The sequence below is a fragment of the Serinus canaria genome, chromosome 21 (genome assembly GCF_022539315.1).
Source record: "Serinus canaria isolate serCan28SL12 chromosome 21, serCan2020, whole genome shotgun sequence".
NCBI classification, from domain to species: Eukaryota; Metazoa; Chordata; class Aves; order Passeriformes; family Fringillidae; genus Serinus; species Serinus canaria.
In genome coordinates this window covers 4802347-4821773 of record NC_066334.1, presented here as the reverse complement: position 1 = coordinate 4821773, position 19427 = coordinate 4802347, and the positions used below count along the sequence as shown (strand labels likewise).

General features: G+C 48.9%; 1 protein-coding gene across 1 annotated transcript in view; it reads left to right on the top strand.

Moving 5' to 3' along the window:
* PRDM16 (PR/SET domain 16) overlaps window positions 1-19427 on the top strand; it is a 323710-nt gene that overhangs the window by 262049 nt on the left and 42234 nt on the right. Inside the window, exons 4-5 of the mRNA XM_030233622.2 lie at window positions 10954-11088; window positions 18286-18388. Coding sequence (XP_030089482.2) covers window positions 10954-11088; window positions 18286-18388 — 238 coding nt within the window. The remainder of the gene's footprint in view (window positions 1-10953; window positions 11089-18285; window positions 18389-19427) is intronic.

Sequence of the window (19427 nt, the reverse complement as noted above, 5' to 3'; positions counted from 1 at the left end):
CCCGAGATTCCCTCACAGCCCTTCCTTCCTGCTGGCAAGGCCTCTTGCTGTCATTTTTGATGGGAGCACCCCCTGAGCACCCCTAAATTCCCTCACAGCCCTTCCTTCCTGCTGGGAAGGTCTTTTGCTGTCACTTTTAGTGAGAGCACACCCTGAGCAACCCCAAAATCCCTCACAGCCCATTTTTTTTTTTGTACTGGAAAGGCCTCTAACTCTCAATTTTGGTGAGAGCAAACACTGAGCAGCCAAAATTCCCTCACAGTTCTTCCTTCCTGCTGGGAAGGCCTCTTGCTGTCATTTTTGGTGAGGGCACACCCTGAGCACCCCCAGATTCCCTCACAGCCCTTCCTTCCTGCTGGCAAGGCCTCTTGCTGTCATTTTTGATGGGAGCACCCCCTGAGCACCCCTAAATTCCCTCACAGCCCTTCCTTCGTGCTCGGAAGGCCTTTTGCTCTCAATTTTGGTGAGGGCACACCCTGAGCACCCCCAGATTCCCTCACAGCCCTTCCTTCCTGCTGGCAAGGCCTCTTACTCTCACTCTTGGTGACATTTCTAAGACAAACCAGCTCTCCTGCCGGATGTAGGGCCCTGGTGGGCCAGGCCCACAGGCCTTGTTTAGCACCTTCTCTGGGCCATGTTTTCAGTAAATATTTCAGTAAATATCTCTAAGGAGATCACACGTCTCAGCTCTCTGCGGGGTGAGCAGCACCTTGCGAGAGAAAATCTGCCCCGGGGCTGCTTTGTTTCCTGAGCTCCTCAAAGAGGGGGCTGCTGGTTTTGAAGGTTTTGAACCTCGAATATCCTCTGGTTCTCTTTCTCAGTGCCAGCCCAGCTCGAACTCATCTATTTCACACCTTCTTAAGGGCAGGAGAGCAGCTGCTGCTGATAACAAAGATTAGGAGGACTCGGCTTCCCCGTCCCAGCGTGGCCCTCTGGGGGGGTTTCCTGTGTCAGGGGCACGGCTGAGCTCGTGGGGGAGGCACAGCCCTGCTCGGGCTGCTTTTTGGTGGGGTTTTTTTCCTCCTTTTCTTTTTTTCTAGTGGGTTTTATTTGGTTTGGTTGGTTTGGTTTTTTGGGGGGGGTTTGTTTTTTGTTTGGTTTTTTGTTGGTTTTTGGGTTTGTTTATCTCTGAAAGTGTCAGGTCATGGTTAAACCTTGGGAATGCGTAGCCTTTGGGCCTGTAAATTCAACTTTTTTTTCTTTTGGTGGGGTGGTGTTTGGGGTTTTTTTGGCTGGTTTTTGTTTGTTTGTTTGTTTTGTTGTTGTTTGGGTTTGTGTTTTGTTTTGTTTATCTCTGTTCTGAAAGTGTGAGGTCATGGTTTAACCTTGGAAGTACGTAGCCTTTGGGCCTATAAATTCAAGGAGGTTTTGTTGCTGTTTTGGGGGAATTTTTGGGGTTTTTTTGTTTTGGTTTTGGTTTTGGTTTTGGTTTTGTCTTTATTTTTTGTAAATCTCTCTTCTGAAAGTGTCAGGTCATGGTTAAACCTTGGGAATATGTAGCCTTTGGGCCTATAAATTCAAGGAGGTTTTGTTGTTGTTTTGGGGGATTTTTTGGGGGTTTTTTTGGTTTTGGTTTTGTGTTTAGTTTTTGTAAATCTCTCTTCTGCAAGTGTCAGGTCATGATTAAACCTTGGGAATACGAAGCCTTTGGAGCTGATACCAGCACCAGGAATGGGCAGTTGAAGGCTCTGCTGTTTTTTTGGCCAGAGTGTGAAATGCAGCAGATGGGTTTGGCACTGAGTGCTGCCCATAAATCACCCTGGAGAGGCCTCCACGCTCGTGGTGTTCCACAGCTCCGTTCCCAAAACGTTACTAAAATCAAGCTGGAGTAACAAAAAATTGTTTAAAGCAAGCAGCAGCTCCCTCTGTCAGTCCTGATCCAGTGGAACTGCCAGGATGCACCTCAAGAAGCTGATCAGAACTTATTTTTAAGGTTGGGTCTGTTTTCCTTACAGCAGAAGAACCTCTTGGGTCTGGATAAGGGAAGCAGCTGTGCCTCAGTGCTAAGAGGACTCTTGGACAAATTACCATCAGAAAATGTTCCCATCTTCATACAATAAAGTTCTGTTCAGCTTCTGTGCCTGCTCCCTTCTGCCAGGAGAGCTGCCCTGCTCTTCCTCCCCCCAGGCTAATTGGCACCCGGTCATTAGGGAGCCATTTTAGCCCACATCTTCCTTTGGAAATAGCAGCAGAGGATTCAGACCCTAAAGCCTTTTGGATCACCACAAAAGCTCTGGGATACAAGTGATTTTTGTCTGTTTTAACCCCTTGGAACAGCCCTAGGAGCTCAGCACTGCTGCACCTCCTGCTGCTGCTCCTCATCCCAAAGCAGTGAAATGTCCTGAGATTCTCCTGCCTGTGGTAGCCTCTGTCTTTTTTTTTTTTTTTTTTAATCAGAGGAAGATTTCTCCCAAGTTCCCATTTTCCCCTCATCTATTTAGAACTTTACAATTTCAATTCTTTTGGAACGAGCCAAAATGCTGTAGGATACAAAAATGGGATGCCCTGAACCCTTTCGGCATGGAGGAAAACTTCAAAGTTTTTGTGTGTGTATATTACAAAGAACTGGAAATCCCTTCCTTGCCTCGTGTGTACAATATCTGAGGCAGCCCTGGGATCTGATTCGAGCACAGTTTTTTATGGTTTACAGTTTAATTTAAATCAGTGTGGTATGAATTACGTTAGTGCTGAAAAATGAGCTTTTGTTGAGATAAATGCCTGCCATCAGCTTGGAAGTTGTCTTCTGTTTTGACATCTTTACTCGGTGTTTTTCTGCGTGGTGATGAGATCTTGCTGTGCAAGGGGAGCTGATTGCCCTCAGAGAGGAGGAAAACTGGGGAGAGAAAAAAGGGGGTGGGATTGGGTTCCTGCATCAGCAGGAATCAGCGTTGGCAGCACCTTCTGTGGCATCCTGGCTTATTCAGGGGATCTCCTGGGCAACAAAATTGCATCTCCAAGATGGGAATAGAAGGAATTATAGGTACAAGGGAGGGAAAGCAGAGCCAGGGCGGATTTTTCTTGAGATTTCTTCATTTCTCCTCTTTGCCCCATTGCTCTGTCATGTATCCATGGTGTCTCTTTGCTGTGGAGAGCAGGAGGTGCTTTCCTGGAGATTGTATTTAATGGGTGTAAAAGTAAATTTAATGTAAATGGTGCCCTGTATGATTCTTTGTGCTGTTGGTTCTTCCTGAGGCTTTGTGAGTAGGGTCAGGTCCCATGTTCCTTCAGCTGGAGCAAATCTACAGTGCCTGAAGGACACAGCAGTGCCACTGCAGCTTTTGCCAGCCCTTTTTATCCTGATGCAGAGCAGACACTCGGGAAGTACTCACAGTGCTGGTGTGCAAGAGAAGAGCAGTTAATAGTGGGCAGCCCTTCAAAAGGCTGTGCTGGATTCAAACACTCTCCAGAAACCCGGCCTTGCTTCCCAAGCTCGTGTGAGCCATCCAGGCTCCTCTGCTTGGAAGCTGGACAGGGACTTTTGGGAGAAAACAGCCTTCTTTCATGTGATTCCTCATGTGCTTTAGATGTGGTGGGGGAAAAAGAATGAGAAGGTTATTTCTTGTGACAGAAATACGTCCCAGGACCAGCCTTCCCTGGGATGGTTTTCCTCCAGACCCTTCAAGAAGCCAGAGGATGCAGCAGCCCAGCAGCAGCTCAGAAATGCACACACCAGTGGAAAATTCCCACTCCAGATGTGTGGCTTGGGTGGGAGTGGAAGCTCAAAACCATCCAGCCTTTTAAAAACCTGACTTGGTCTCTGTCTCATCAGCTAGAGCAGCACTCTGCCCCCCATGAGCCCCCTCCAGGCTTGGCAGTGTCACCAAACTCAACCCTGTCACCAAAGCCAGTAATGTCTCCAGGCTTGGCAGTGTCACCAAACTCAACCCTGTCACCAAAGCCAGTAATGTCTCCAGGCTTGGCAGTGTCACCAAACTCAACCCTGTCACCAAAGCCAGCAATGTCTCCAGGCTTGGCAGTGTCACCAAACTCAACCCTGTCACCAAAGCCAGCAATGTCTCCAGGCTTGGCAGTGTCACCAAACTCAACCCTGTCACCAAAGCCAGTAATGTCTCCAGGCTTGGCAGTGTCACCAAACTCAACCCTGTCACCAAAGCCAGTAATGTCTCCAGGCTTGGCAGTGTCACCAAACTCAACCCTGTCACCAAAGCCAGTAATGTCTCCAGGCTTGGCAGTGTCACCTGGCTCCACAGTGTCATTGGGCTCAGCTGTCTCTGCCTGGCATCACCAATCCCACTGTCCCCATGCAATCCAGCTGAGTTTCCTCACGTTCCTTGTTCTCCCAGCTCTTGGCTGAGTTTGGAAGAAGCAGGAACATGCTTGTTTGACAGGAGGAGAGCCAGAAAGATTTGTTTTGCTCCCCTCTGAGCATTCAGAGTGTTTGGGTACACTGGGGTTTTGTCACAGAGCTGGTGGGTCCTGTGCTGTGCTGCTGGAAAGCCCCTGGGAGGTTTGTGGGCTGCTGGTTCCTCAAACCACTACAAACTCTGCCCAAACTCTTCAGTGGCTTCAGACCAGCTGAGCATCAATGATTTTTTTCATTTGGTTATCCAAGGGTCTTCAGAGGGGATGGGATGGGGATGGTGAGGAGAATTCCTGAGTACATCTCACAGAGCCAGGAGATGACCTGGGCTCTGTGATCCTGCAGCCCTTAGAGCTTGCCCTGCCCATGTCCCAAGGGGTCACGCTGAGGATGGAGGTGTGACCATCACACAGAGGGTGGTGGTGGGAGCTCTGCAGCCTCTTCCCTCTTCATCTGGTGGGTTTGGAGCTGGGAGCTCCTGCCAGGACCTTCCATTTGCACAAGAAGTTTTCTGTACATCACTCAAAGTAGCTCTCCCCAAGAACACTCCGAGCTTTTCCTGTGGCCCTGAGCAGACAAGTTGGGTTTGGCTCAGCTGCTCTTCCCAGTGCTGTGACCTGTTTTTGTCTGACACGTTTCTCATTAACTCTTTGTCAAATCACCAGGAAGCCTGCTTAATTGCAGGCAGAGTGCTGAATTTATGAGTTCATCTAGGCTTCGTGTCTACACATTGACAGAGGTGTTTCTCTGGATGAAGTCTTTTTCTCTTCATTTCGTGGCAAGAATGGACTTTCTGTTTCAGTTACTTCTGAAAGTCATAAATTGCAGCAGTCCCTCCCTTCCCTTTATTTAAAAGAAACACAACAAAACTTCATGGCAACAGTTTATTGCTCTAAATCAGCTCGTGGGTCATTAAAGCAAAAAAAGGGAGGGAAAAAAAAAAAGGGAAAAAAAATCTCCAACTCCTGCCAAATAAAACGTGCACATCAGCCAAGCTGTCAGAGGCAGATTCTGCGACCATGGGATGAGAAGGTTTATTACACTCTGGGCTTCTGGGGAGGGATGTTATAGCAACAGGACGCTGGGTCAGTGATGGCAAACTCCTGGTTGCTCCGTTTCTCCATGCACACTAGGAATCCATTAAGCCAACTGACGACAGATCCGCAGGCATTCCAGCCCCCCGGCACACCTCTGCCGGGGCCAAACCTTGGACTCTGCCCATTAAAATGTGAAAAAAACAACCCAACAGAGAGCCCACAAATTAGAGGGGCAGGAAACCTCAAATGATGTGCAAAAAAAATTGTAAACGTTCGAGAGGATTTTTCCATAACTTCTGCCCCATAACTCAGCATTTCTGATGTTAATAAATTATGGAGCGGAGCCTCTGCGAGATCAAGGAGCTTTTTGGATCCAAACCCCGAGCACTGCTCTGCAGACAGCAGATGAAGCTGCAAAGTGAGCCCTGGAACATGACAACAATTTCCTTTTGGCTGGCTGGGGATGGATCTGAAGGACAGGCACAGCCAGAGCTCTGGCTCTGCGTCCCAAATCCGCGTCTGCACAGGGCCAGTCAAAGCCCTGTAATCCCAGGGAACGTGAAGGTGCATTTGTTTGGAGGGGATAGACTGGAGAGGAGGAGGCTGGGGGACTTCAGAGCAAGGAGAGCTCTGTGAAAACTCCACGAGACAAAATCATGGCACTGTTACTGGCAGGGAAGGGAAGGGGAATTGGGAATTCTTAGATGAGCTGTTGGATTTGAAGACAAAAGTGCTGGGAGGTGCCGTAGGTTAATAAATAAAGACTGAACTCACCATCTGCAGCAGAAGGAGAAAAGATGAACTGAAGTTTTGGCGTGTTCAGTGATGAAAAAAGGAGCGGGGAGAAATCCTGATGGGGTGGGAGGGATGAAATGGAAGAGTGGCCAGAGGAAGTGCTCTCACAATAATTAACTTTCTGAGAGTGTCTGCAGGCTGCAGGCCAGATGAAAGTCTGCTTTTCCAGCACATCTCCAGGGCAGGGGCTGTCCCAGACTGCTGGGGTTTAACATGGGGACAAAGAAAAAGGGACAAATCTTGTTCCTGCAGGGAGCCCAGCTCCATGGGGCAAGGATGCTCAGAGCCAAAGGGATTAAAGAGGTGAAATGCATTCCCAAAATTGACTGGAATAGCAGCACACGATGGTTATAGACTTGCAAAACCAGCACCAATTACTAATTATAAACTGATTTTATTTTGTTTTCTCCTCTTCAGTCTCTTCCCACCTTTTTTCACCTCTCTTTTCCCTCTGACAATTTCTTTTAATGTCTAAGCCAAATTACTCTCAGGAGAGACATCTCCACTGATACAGAGCCAGCCTGAGCAGAGAGCACAGGCAGAAATTCCATGTCAGCTCCACCAAGTCAGACTCCTGCTAATAATTACATTGCATTTTCTGATGGGATTTTCCTTCCTGTGGCATCTCTGGGGTTTTTTGCTGTTGGTGTTAAATATCTGATATCAACCTTTACCTGCCCAGGAAAACAGGTGTGGATGGTTTGGGATTAAAGCTGCTGCTGAACCCTGGACAGGGAGGGACTTAGTTCTGGTTTTAACTGTGAATAAACAGATTTCATAGAGCTGGAGATGCCTGTTGGGGTAAGAGCATCCCCAGGTGGGTGGTGTGGGGAGCTGGGCCTTCCAGGAGAGGGGTGAATCTGGGATCTTTATTTTGCCCATTCCCAAAACTTTTTGCCTCCATTTTCCTTCTCCACCTGTCCTAGAGTATGGGGTATCCCTTGGTTCTTCAAATGAACAGGGAAAAACCAATGTTCCATGAACATCCCAGGAGCATTTTCAAACTTTTCTTTTTATTTTTCAGTTTTCTTTTTACTTACTGAAAAAGACTTGTAAACAGTTGGTTTTCAGAATTTCACCAGAGGAAATTTCTGATTTCCTTCTGGTCTGAACTGGAAGAAGATGTGGTAAAAGGTTTCAGTTTGTTTTTTCCGGAGTTTTCTCAGGTTAGGGGTGGCAGGGGGAAGAGATACTTAAAATATTATTCTGTGTGTGAACATTTGACAGAAGAAAGAACAGATACTGCAGATAGTGCTGGGTGACTGCTGCAGTGTTGTTAAGCTGTGAAATAACTTTGATAGCGACCATCAGCAAGCGTGTGAACCTGATCTTTAATTAGAGGTGTTGGCCACAGAGGGCTGAGCTGGCCCAGGGGCTGCCCTGCCTCTGGAACTGGTCCTGCAGCGCTCTGAACCAGCTGATCCCCCCATTTATTCCATTTTCAGAGGGTCCTGCTGGGTGCCAACAGAGGGATGAGGGGTGGCTGGGTGCTGTCCCTGTTTTGGGCTTTGGGCTGTGGTGCCAGGAGCTGCCCTGCCTCTGGAACTGGTCCTGCAGCCCTCTAAGCCAGCTGATCACCCCATTTATTCCATTTTCAGAGGGTCCTGAGGGATTCACCCCTCTCCTGGAAGGCCCAGCTCCCCACACCACCCACCTGGGGATGCTCTTACCCCAACAGGCATCTCCAGCTCTATGAAATCTGTTTATTCACAGTTAAAACCAGAACTAAGTCCCTCCCTGTCCAGGACTCAGCAGCAGCTTTAATCCCAAACCATCCACACCTGTTTTCCTGGGCATGTAAATGTTGACATCAGATGAGGGGTGGCTGGGTGCTGTCCTTGTTTTGAGCCGTGGTGCCAGGAGCTGCCCTGCCTCTGGCACTGGTCCTGCAGCACTCTGAACCAGCTGATCCCCCCATTTATTCCATTTTCAGAGGGTCCTGCTGGGTGCCAACAGAGGGATGAGGGGTGGCTGGGTGCTGTCCCCGTTTTGGCCTTTGGGCCGTGGTGCCCAGGCTCTGTGTGTGGAGGGCAGTGAGGGAGTGTGAGAACAGCAGCTCAGGTTCTCAGGCTCTCACAGCACCTCTTTCTCTCTCATTTTGATCTGTCAGATTTCACACCCCCAGCTTGGGTTTTAATGCCCCCACGCAGATAAAACCACAGAGTTTCAGGTGATTTCGCGCTACAGCAGAACCTCCTCCAGAGGCACAGCTGGTGAGCAGGACCCTGCAAAACGAATTTGAGCTGAATTTTGGGCTTTCTCCTGTCATAGCTAAGATGCAGACAATACAAAAAAACAAGTTTCTGAAAGCTTCAAAACCATTTTTATTATAGCATGCATGTTTTTCATACATTCTTAAAAAACTCCTAAATTTACACTTTACTCATTGGTCAGGAAAGACACAGTGCAGGTTTCTCTTATTTATCCTTCTTTATTTCTTGATTTCTATGTCAACAACCTTGCTAGAAAATTCTTTCAGGAGTAAACATGGATCCTCTTACCAAATTTCTCTCTGGTTCACAGAAGTCCCTGTAGAACCTCTTCCACATTCCCTGAGCTCTCTGCCCAGGGCAGGAGGTTGGAACTAAATGATCCTTAAGGTCCCTTCCATCCTAAGCCACTCAGTGGCCCTAAATGTCCTCTCAAACAATTCTACAAGATGAAAGAGACCATCTGTAAGATACAGCTGTGAAATTAAAGGTCTGATCTTATTTGTGTGTCCTGGATTTGCCATCTTGTGTTCCCAGGGCCACTGGATGTCACCAATTGCTGGCACTGGGAGGTTTGTGGGCTGCTGGCTCCTCAAACCACCACAAACTCTGCCCAAACTCTTCAGTGGCTTCAGACCAGCTGAGCATCAATGATTTGTTTCATTTGGTTTTCCAAAGTGTTTCCCTGGAAGCTGGAGTCTCTTGGTGTCTGGGTGTGTCCCCCCTGGAGGGGCTGGATTGGCTGGGCTGCTCAATTTGAGGTCAAAAAAGCCAAGAGAAAATCTCTCTTCCACCAGCATTAGGCAGCCTCAGTGTCCCTGGAGCTCCCTGAGATAAAACAGAAGCTATTGACATTTCAGCTTGAGTGAACTCAGTAATGGTTGAGCCACATTAAGAACAGGTTTTATTGTTGTTTTTTTGGTTGGTTAGTTGGGTTTCTTTGGGTTTTGTTGGTTTTTTGTTTGTTTTTTTAACAAAACTTCCAAACAACACAGAATTGTCTTCCTGTGCCATCAATGCCCACCTCAGACCTTTGATGCTGCCAGGAGATGACCAAGGGTGTCTGGACAGTTCCAGGCTCTAGCTAGGGATGAGTGAATGACCCTGAGTGTTCCCAGGCAGGGGATGAAGAAACTGAGCACAGCCAGGTTTTTTCTCCCACCAGATCTGTCCCAGTGCAGCATTTTGGTGACTCCCAGTGCCATGCTCTGGTTAGGAAGGGAGAAGCCCAGCACTAATGGTGGGATTTTCCCTCATCCCTTTCCAGCCAAGGAGCAGGAGAAGGAAGGGTTGGTGGTGGGGATGGAGAGCAGGAAATGTCTACTGGGACAGTGCAGGGAGCTGGGAGCTGTCCTGGTGCTTCTGCCAGGTCTTGGTCCTCCCAAGAGTCCAAAACTTGGAGCCAGAGCCTGAACTGGACCTGTCCCCCTGAGGTTTCTCAGCCCAGCCTTAACCTCAACTTGTTGCTGTCATTGCTGAGCTTTAATTTTTCCTCTCCTTTGATTTCCCTCTTTTTTTTTTTTTCCTGTGTCTTGAAATAGATGGGAAAATATAATCGTATCCCACGAGATTCTGAGAGAATTAATTGCTAGTAAAAGCATGTTAAGAGCTTTTGATGACTGAAGTAATTTGCAGTGACACAAGGGCTGGTTGGGGTAGAGGGAAATGTGAATCTCAGGAAAAAAGGAGTTTCTGGAGCAGGGAGGCCCATTTAGGAGCAGAGCAGAGCCTTGCTATGCTGGGACTCAAAGGGCTTCTCCGTGTTTGCAGGCTGTGCTGTGTCGTTTTTAAAATGTGCCCTTTTGAGTGGATTGCAACCTGGATCATGCCAAGGTTGTTCTGGAGTGCTGAGCATCTCCTCTGGTTCTCTCACCAAACTCCAGTGCCTTAAGAGAGGAAAAGTCTCTTCCTGCCAAACCAGTGACTTTCTTTGGACTGCAATCCCTTCATTAACTCTTTTTTTTTTCCCCACACCTGGACTTAAATATCTGAGGGGTTTTTATGTTGAAGGATTCCTCTTTTTCACAGCAGCCAACTTGTATCTCACCTTCAGCCACAAAGATGTGGCCGGTGAATTTCTCAGGCTGTACCCAGATAAATGAAAGTAGCGCATTGGGTAAAGGGATTTTTAAAATAGAACCTCACAGCTCTGTGACCCGGTTTGAGAGTTTATTGAAAGGTTTGTAATTAAAAATTATTCTGCATGAAAGGATGAAAGAGATGATGTGAAGAATGAGCAGTTAAGGACCTTGTCGTTAAAATCAGTGTGGTTTGGAGGAGTTCCCTGCTTTGGTTACCTGAGCTGTGGTACCAGAGCTGTTTTCCAGGATATTTGTACTCCTGAACCTTCTACTCACGGACCACTCTGAGCAGTGTCCTCGGAGGTTCTGCCAGCCAGCATCTTCAGATAATGGCTGAGAGCTGATTTCATCCTTGTCACCAGTCCCTTTATCTATTACATCCATCCCCTTCCTGTCTCCTTTCTATTTCTTGTTGGGAGTTGTGCCCTGCAAACCCTTTTCCTCCCCCTCTCCCCTCCGTGGGTGCCATGTGTGCCCAGCTGACCCCTTTCCTGTCGGTTCTCCCGCAGATTCCCGATGCCCTGGGCACTGAGAAGTTCTGCGGTGACGCCGGCCAGGGCGGGGCTGGGAACTGGCTGAAGTACATCCGAGTGTGCTGCTCCTGCGACGAGCAGAACCTGGCTGTGTGCCACGTCAACGAGCAGGTAACCACCCCCTCCGGGGCTGCTGGGCTCCCCTGGCACCCAGCACGGGCTGGGGGGCTCGGCCAGGGCTGCTGGGCAGTGCCAGCATCCCGCGGAGGTGACCGAGGGATGGATCAGCCCTGGGGTGAGCAAAAACCTCCAGATTTATGGGCCAGTCCCTGACCTGGGATCCTGTCCCTAAGTCAGGATCCAGTCCCTACCCATCATCCAGTCCCAGACCCGTGAGCCAGTCCCTGGCTCAGGATCCTGTCCCTGATTTGTGATCCAGTCCCTAATTCAGGATCGAGTCCCTGATTTGTGATCCAGTCCCTGATCCATGATCCAGTCCCAGACCCATGAGCCAGTCCCAGACCCATGAGCCAGTCCATGACTCAGGATCCTGTCCCTGGCTCAGGATCCTGTCCCTGACTTGTGATCCTGTGCCTGACTTGTGATCCAGACCCTAATTCAGGATCCAGCCTGACTCGTAATCCAGTCCCTGATTCAGGATCCAGTCCCTGACTCAGAATCCTGTCCCTGATTTCTGATCCACTCCCTGACTCAGGATCCAGTCCCTGACCCGTGGTCCAGTCCCTGACTCAGGATCCAGTCCCTGATCCATGATCCAGACCCTGGCTCAGCATCCTTCTGTTCTTCTTTAGTCCTGTAACCCAGGAACAGTCCCAGGAATGCACACAGAATTTTCCTGCATTCTTAGTGAAGTAATTGATAGCAAGATCTGGACCACTCAATTACATCCCCCCACTCCCTCCCCATCAGCAGATTAAAATATATTTAAAATGTATTTCTTTCTCTATCAAGGAAGAGGTTAATTGAGATGTTTCATTCACGATTTTTCAATTACAAAGCAATTTTTCACATATAGAATAACATTAGCCAGTTTTCTTTATATTTATTCGTGCTGGAGAGGCATTTGAAAAGAAGATCCTTGATTGTTGGAGATAATTGTGATTCTGAAGGAGGACTGGAAAAAATGCTAGATAAATGATATCTTTCACTAAAAGGGAAATGTTTTATTTTTTGCTGTTGCTACTCCTGTCTCATGAAGGAAAATACTTGAGCAGTTCAAGAGTCTGAAATACCAAACAGATATTTATGATATATAGAAATTATCTTCATGGCCAGCTCATTGCCATTAATATAATTAGTATATATTGATAATAATCAGGGTGACAGCTGCTGGTTTTCGTTGGGGTGCAGGTATTGGGGGGAAAAGGAGTAACAGGAGATAGAAAAAAATCAGGTCTGTGTTCAATCAGCCAGTGTGAGGTGTGTGTGCAATGCAGAGATTTTGGGTGTATTTTATAGAGATTTGGTAACTCCAGTCAGGATTCCCAATACCTCACAAAGAGCCTTAAAAAGAGGAAATCAGCAATGAGGCAGGGTAGAAACAAAGAGGAGGCAATTCCAGAGGAGGAAAACAAAGGAACAGAAGCAAAATGTGCAGCCCTGTCCTGGCTGGACATGCCCCAGGCCAAATTTTCCCTGTCCAGAGCTGGACACACGGACAGGTCTGAGGGAGCAGGAGGGACAGATCCTCACTGGGCTGCCCGTGGAGTGAATCAGTGGTGAGACAAGGACACAAAGAACCTTTTCTCAGGCTGGCTTTGAGGTTTTGAGCCCCTCTGATGTGTCTGTGGGTGGGTTTTTGATTTTAGGTGAACACAGCAGCTGCTTCCTCCCCTTTTAATGCTCTTTTCCCCCTGAAGTACAAACATAGGGAAGCTCAGATAAATAAAAATCCCTGCAGCAGAGAAATGGGGCTGGTCCTTAGGAAGGGCCCTGGTTAATGAGGTGATTCTGGGATGGACTTTTCCCTGTCACTGTGCTCCATCTCCATCCCTTGCTGTGACTCTGGGAATGTTAAACCTCACTCCCAGGCTCTGTCAGCTCCAGAACTCTTTTTCTCAGTGGAAAGGTGAAGTGGTGCTGGGCTCTGAGCAAGAAAAACCCCAGATTGGGGTTGTTGTGGTTCTGCAGGGACGATATTTCAGTGATTGTACCAAATTATTCTGTTTTAGCAGCAAAATTAGGCAGCCAGAGCCTGATTTCTGCTGCCCCAAGTTCACATCCACAGCAGATCCCTGTATCCACCCAGGCTGGAACAGGATTCCTCTGGGTTATTTCCACTTTCCCTTTTTGCTTGTTTGTTTATTTGGGTTTTTTGTTTGTTTTGGTTGTTAGTTTATTTTTGGGGGTGTTTGGTTTCTTGAGTTTTTTTGTTTGTTTGTTTGCTTGCTTTTTTTTCCTTTCCTTTTATTTTTTCTTTCTTCAACACCCCATGCCCAGAATAATTTTGATAAAAATCAAGAGAAGGAGTTTTCTCAGTACCACCAGACCCTCCTTATCCTGTTAACTATTTAGTGTCAAACAAGGCTGGTCATTTGGAGAGCTGCCCATGCTGTGGTGGGAAGTGCAAAATGATCAAGTGTGGAACTTTTCAATAAACAAACAGAATTGATTTGTGAATGTAAATCTTCTGCTGGATTAGTGAATCTGAGCTTCTTCAGTGCACGACAAATAAAAAAGGCTTTGATGAGCACAGACCATCAGCAGTAGGACTGAAAGATGAAGTTAATTACCATAATGAAATGTTTGATGAAATTAATGTGGCTCCAGCAGAATCCAACTTTTCCCTGGTCGTTAAAGGAGCCTGTCCTATTTTCTGGAAGGACTGCAGGAGATGTTTTGAAATACAAGGAGCTACTTTATTCTGAGAACAAACAGGGAGGAAAAGGAGCTGAAGGGTGAGACCAGGGCAGTGTCAGCCTTTGGCAGGGCCATTCTGAAGATTTTTCCTTGTAAAATTTGTGCCTATCTCTGAACTTGATGCACCTTTTAGACCACAGCTGGTGTTTAAGTGCTGGTTTGGGTTGCCAGCAGCACATCTGTTAATGGCAATTTTATTATTTTATTTTATTTTATTTTATTTTATTTTAGTCTCTTAGCTTGGCCCATCCCAGCTCCTGGTTTTTTGAGTCAGTCCTGAGCTCTGGGCTCACTCTTAGGCTGCTTTTTGGGGTTTTTTCAGGCACTTTTCCCCTTAAGTTCACTGTGGTTTAGTCCTGGGAAAAGCTTTTTTTGTAGAACAAGCAGGGAGAAGCACTGAAGTGCAAATGAAAAAGATAATGAGAAAAAGGAAAATTTTAGACAATTTTTATTTTGCAGTTGAATCCCCAGAAATGAGCTCCCCGGGCTGGGTGGAGCAGGGGTCTCAGCACTGTTCTCACCTGGGCACAGGTGTGTGTCCTGTGTCAGCCTGGTGCTGCTCGGGGTTTCCACCTGGGATTTTGGAGCTGAGCAGGTCCAGGGAGATCCCAGATCCTGCCCACAGCACCAGGTCCCGTTTTTGGCCTCCCAGCTGGATGGGACAGATGTGCCTGCCCTGGGAGAACTGTTTGCCAAGCAGTGGAAACCAGGGGTGGAATCCCAGCAGGACCCTGCCAGCACCGGGATGGGTGTCTGGGCAGTCTGGGGGGTTTGTCAGCAGTGGGATTTCATTTCCCATCCCAAATCTTTGTGTTTGTGACCATCCCTGCTGTGAAGCTCCCAGTGAGAGCTGCCCGGGCAGTGCTGGGTGCCGCAGCTCGGGTGGGTTCGGAGTTCGGTGATTCGCACTGGGGCTGCGGGGAGGCGTCAGCCCGGCACGGAGGGAGGGAGGCAGGGCCAGCAACCGGCCGGTGAGGACCGGGATGCACCGGAGCTCCCGAAAAGGGCTGGACAGAGTGCTCGGAAAGGGCTGTGTCAGAGCACTCGCTAAGGGATGCACCGGAGCTCCCGGTTAGGGCTGGACAGAGTGCTCGGTAAGGGCTGTACCCCCGGTAAGGGCCGTGTCACAGCACCCGGTTAGGGCTGGACAGAGTACTCGGTAAGGGCTGTACCTCCGGTAAGGGCCGTGTCACAGCACTCGGTAAGGGCTGTACCCCCGGTAAGGGCCGTGTCACAGCACCCGGTTAGGGCTGTACCGAGTGCTCGGTAAGGGATGTACCCCCGGTAAGGGCCGTGTCACAGCACTCGGTACCGGAGCTCGCTCTAAGTGCCGCCCCGCAGTCCCCCGGTCATGGGGGCGGCTGTGACTCCGTCTGCCCCGGCTTGGAGCTGCTGCACAGACACGGCCCGGCTGCCCTTCTTCCCTTCCCTCCCCTCCCGTTCCCTCCTCTTCCCTTCCCTGCCCTCCCCCCGATCGGCCCGGCCGCCGGCACCGGAGGAGCGCAGCGGCCGCGGGACAGGAGTGAACAGGTCAGGGGAACCCGGCCCGGCCCGGCCCGGCCCGCTCCGTTCGCATTGCCCGGCACCGGCTCCGAGGCACCGGCGGGATCCCCACGGCGGCGGCGGGGCCGGTAGCGGGCGGCGTCTGCCACCTGCTGGGGCGGGCAGGGGCCGCGCTCCGGGCCCCGATGGCCATCCCGATCCCAATCCCGATCTCCATCCCGATCCCCATCCCGGTCCCCATCCCGGTCCCAGTCCCAATCCCGGTCCCACTCCTGGTCCTGGCCCCATCCCGCTCCCGGTCCCGGCAGCTGTGGGAGCGCCCCACCGGCTACTTTTCCTCGGTGTGTCCCGAGGAGAGGGGGAAGCCCCGGTACGGCTGCTGAGATACCTCGCCCTTCCCCGCCGGAGCGGGATCGGGAGGCGCCGGGCAGCGGCAGAGGCGGCGGAGAGAGTTATTTATCCCGTGGGATGGGGATCGTAATTATCTCTAGGGATAGAGATCGTAATTATCTCGAGGGATGGGATCGTAGTTATCCCGCGGGATGGAGAACGGCTCCGCTCGAGGAGCTGCGGGCGCTCCTGCGTAACCGGGACCGGGAAGCAGTGCGGGGACCCCTGCGGATCGCGGGCCGTCCCGGTGGAACTCGGGCTGATCGGTCCGGGAGCGTCCTGACCTCGGTGCGGAGGGAAAGTTCTGAGCGGCAGCCGCGCCCCAGGTCCCCGCCGCACCGCCTGGTGGCTCTGGGAGCGATGCCCCGTGTCCCCACAGCTCTGGGAGCGATGTCCCGTGTCCCTGCAGCTCTGGGAGGGATGGTCCCTGTCCCTGTCGCTCTTGGAGGGATGTCCCGTGTCCCTGCAGCTCTGGCAGCGGTGTCCCGTGTCCCTGCGGCTCTGGAAGCAGTGTCCCGTGTCCTTGGAGCTCTGGGAGTGTTGTCCCCTGTCCCTGCAGCCGCCTGTCCCTGGAATCTCCTGTCCCTGTCCCTACCATCACATCTCCCCGCAGCCGCAGCTCCGGTACCGGGAGGACAATTTTGGGAGCACCCCCGGCAGCCGCTGCTCCCTCCGGGCCGGGGCCGGGATCTGCCAAAGCCTCGCGCTCCGGCCAGGAGGGAGGGAAAGGGACTCTGGGAAGAGAAACGCACGGTGGTGACACAATTAATGCAAGCCGGGAGGGAATTTGGGAGTTGTGTGTGTTCCTTCCCCACAAGCACAGGCTGGCAGAGGCAGAGTGGCAGCAAATTTCGGGAATGGTTCTGGGTGAAACGCGGTTTTTACCCCGGAACAGAATTTCTTGGATTGCTGTTAAACGCAGTGCTAAAACACCCTGGAAGTCAATAACAGTGACCAGGTGAATTCTCAGGGTATTGAGTTAGGACGGGATCCAGTGTACTCCAAAAAATCTGGGAAACATCTGGAGGACACTGAATCTCCTGGGGACAAAAGAGCTCCTGGAGCAGGTGCAGGGGAGGGGATGAGGCTCAGGTGGGACCCAGCTGTCCCTGGACCCCTGCCCTGGTGTCTGTGGGGTTTGGGGTGGGACAGTGGGAGGTGAGTGGGCTCTGCCTCTGTCTGGCTCCTGTTTCTGTTCTGGGGATTTCTCCTGGTGCAGTGACAAAGGTCCAGGAGGGGAACAGAGCTGTGCTCAGGACACTGTGGAATGTCCAGGGTCTGTGCTCAGACAGGAGCAGAGAATGTGGGCAAACTGTTCACCTGGAGTTCTTCATGGCTGTGTTCAGGGGTCAGGTCTGGGCTGGTTTATTATTTATTTTATTTTATTTTATTTTATTTTATTTTATTTTATTTTATTTTATTTTATTTTATTTTATTTTATTTTATTTTATTTTATTTTATTTTATTTTATTTTATTTTATTTTATTTTTATTATTTTATTTTGGTTTGGTTTTTATTTTTTATTTTATTTATTTTTACATTTTATTTTATTTATCTTAATGTATTTCGTTTGTCTTATTTTATCTTATTTTATATTATTTTATCTTATTTTTTCTCCTAGCTTTGCCCATCCCAGCTCCTGTTTTTCTGAGTCAGTCCTGAGCTCTGGGCTCACTCTTAGGCTGCTTTTTGGGTTTTTTCAGGCACTTTTCCCCTTAAGTTCACTGTGGTTTGGTCCTGGGAAAAGCTTTTTTGTAGAACAAGCAGGGAGAAGCACTGAAGTGCAAATGAAAAGGATAATGAGAAAAAGGAAAATTTTAGACAATTTTTATTTTGCAGTGGAATCCCCAGAATTGAGCTCAGACAGGAGCTCAGAATGTGGGCAAACTGCTGACCTAGAGGGGTTCATGTCTGTGTTTAGGGGTTGGGTCTAGGCTGGTTTATTTATTTTATTTTATTTATTTTATTTTATTTTATTTATTTTATTTATTTTATTTTATTTATTTTATTTTATTTATTTTATTTTATTTATTTTTTTTATTTTATTTTATTTTTTTATTTGGTTTGTTTTGTTTATTTTATTTTATTTTATTTTATTTTATTTTATTTTAGCTCAGAATGTGGACAAACTGCTCACCTGGAGTGGTTCATGTCTGTGTTTAGGGGTCAGGCCTAGGCTGTGGGGAGGATTATCAACAAAATCATTCTGTGGAGATGTGATAATTCAGCCCTAACCATGAGGCCAGTCCTGGCTCAGAGAGCAGAGCTTTAAAAATCACAATTCCATCAGCTTAATCTTCCCTTCACTGTGACAAACACACTGAGCTCATAGGAGGACAGGAGAAAAATGGGAAGATTTTTTTGTAATTTGAGGGAGAGATAATTTGTTGCCCAAAATCTTTTTTTATTGTCTAAACCCTGTGAAACTCTGACACCCAAAGAGTCAAATAAAGGCAGGAAAACGAGCTGTGAGCAGCAATCATCCCAAATCAAGGGACAGCCTCCCCATTAATGAAAGTAATTTGAATTATTGGTTAAAGCACAAAGCACAAGCCTTTGCATACTTACCCTGTGTGTTCTGTTTGTGATTCCCAGGTCTATTATAAAGTTATTAAAGAGATTGAGCCGGGAGAAGAGCTCCTGGTGTGTCTGAAGGAAGGAGGTTATTCCCTGGGGAACATGGCACCCAGCATGGAAGGTAAGGCTCCCCAGGAGCTTCTGCTCCTCTCTGCAGCACCCCTGCACCCTCAGCCAGGGCAGGGCTGGGACCAAAACCTGACAAAACCCGAGCCAGGACCTGCCCTTCTGTCTCTGAATGGATTTGGGGCTCGTTTTCACTCTTCTCCTGGTGAGAGAGGCTCAGTCCTCAACACCGAGTTTTTATCAGCCTCATTTTCTTCTCTTTGTGGGTTTGGGGATGACCAGAGGTGCCTTTTCCATTTTTCAGCCTCAGTTCCTTCTCCTTGTGGGTTTGGGTATGACCAGAGGTGCCTTTTCCATTTTTCAGCCTCATTTCCTTCTCTTTGTGGATTTGGGTATGATCAGAGGTGCCTTTTCCATTTACCAGCCTCAGCTCCTTCTCCTTGTGGGTTTGGGTATGACCAGAGGTGCCTTTTCCATTTACCAGCCTCAGCTCCTTCTCTTTGTGGGTTTGGGTATGACCAGAGGTGCCTTTTCCATTGATCAGCCTCAGCTCCTTCTCTTTGTGGGTTTGGGGATGCTCAGAGGTGCCTTTTCCATTGATCAGCTTCATTTTCACTTCTTTGTGGGTTTGGGTATGACCAGAGGTGCCTTTTCCATTTTTCAGCCTCATTTCCACCTCTTTGTGGGTTTGGGTATGACCAGAGGTGCCTTTTCCATTTACCAGCCTCAGTTCCTTCTCTTTGTGGGTTTGGGTATGACCAGAGGTGCCTTTTCCATTTACCAGCCTCAGTTCCTTCTCTTTGTGGGTTTGGGTATGACCAGAGGTGCCTTTTCCATTTTTCAGCCTCATTTCCACCTCTTTGTGGATTTGGGTATGATCAGAGGTGCCTTTTCCATTTACCAGCCTCAGTTCCTTCTCTTTGTGGATTTGGGTATGATCAGAGGTGCCTTTTCCATTTACCAGCCTCAGTTCCTTCTCTTTGTGGATTTGGGTATGACCAGAGGTGCCTTTTCCATCTCCAGGGTGTAATAAAAATGGCCAAACCACCCCAAGGATGGAAAACACCCCTCTTGGTGAACACCAGCCTGCAGAG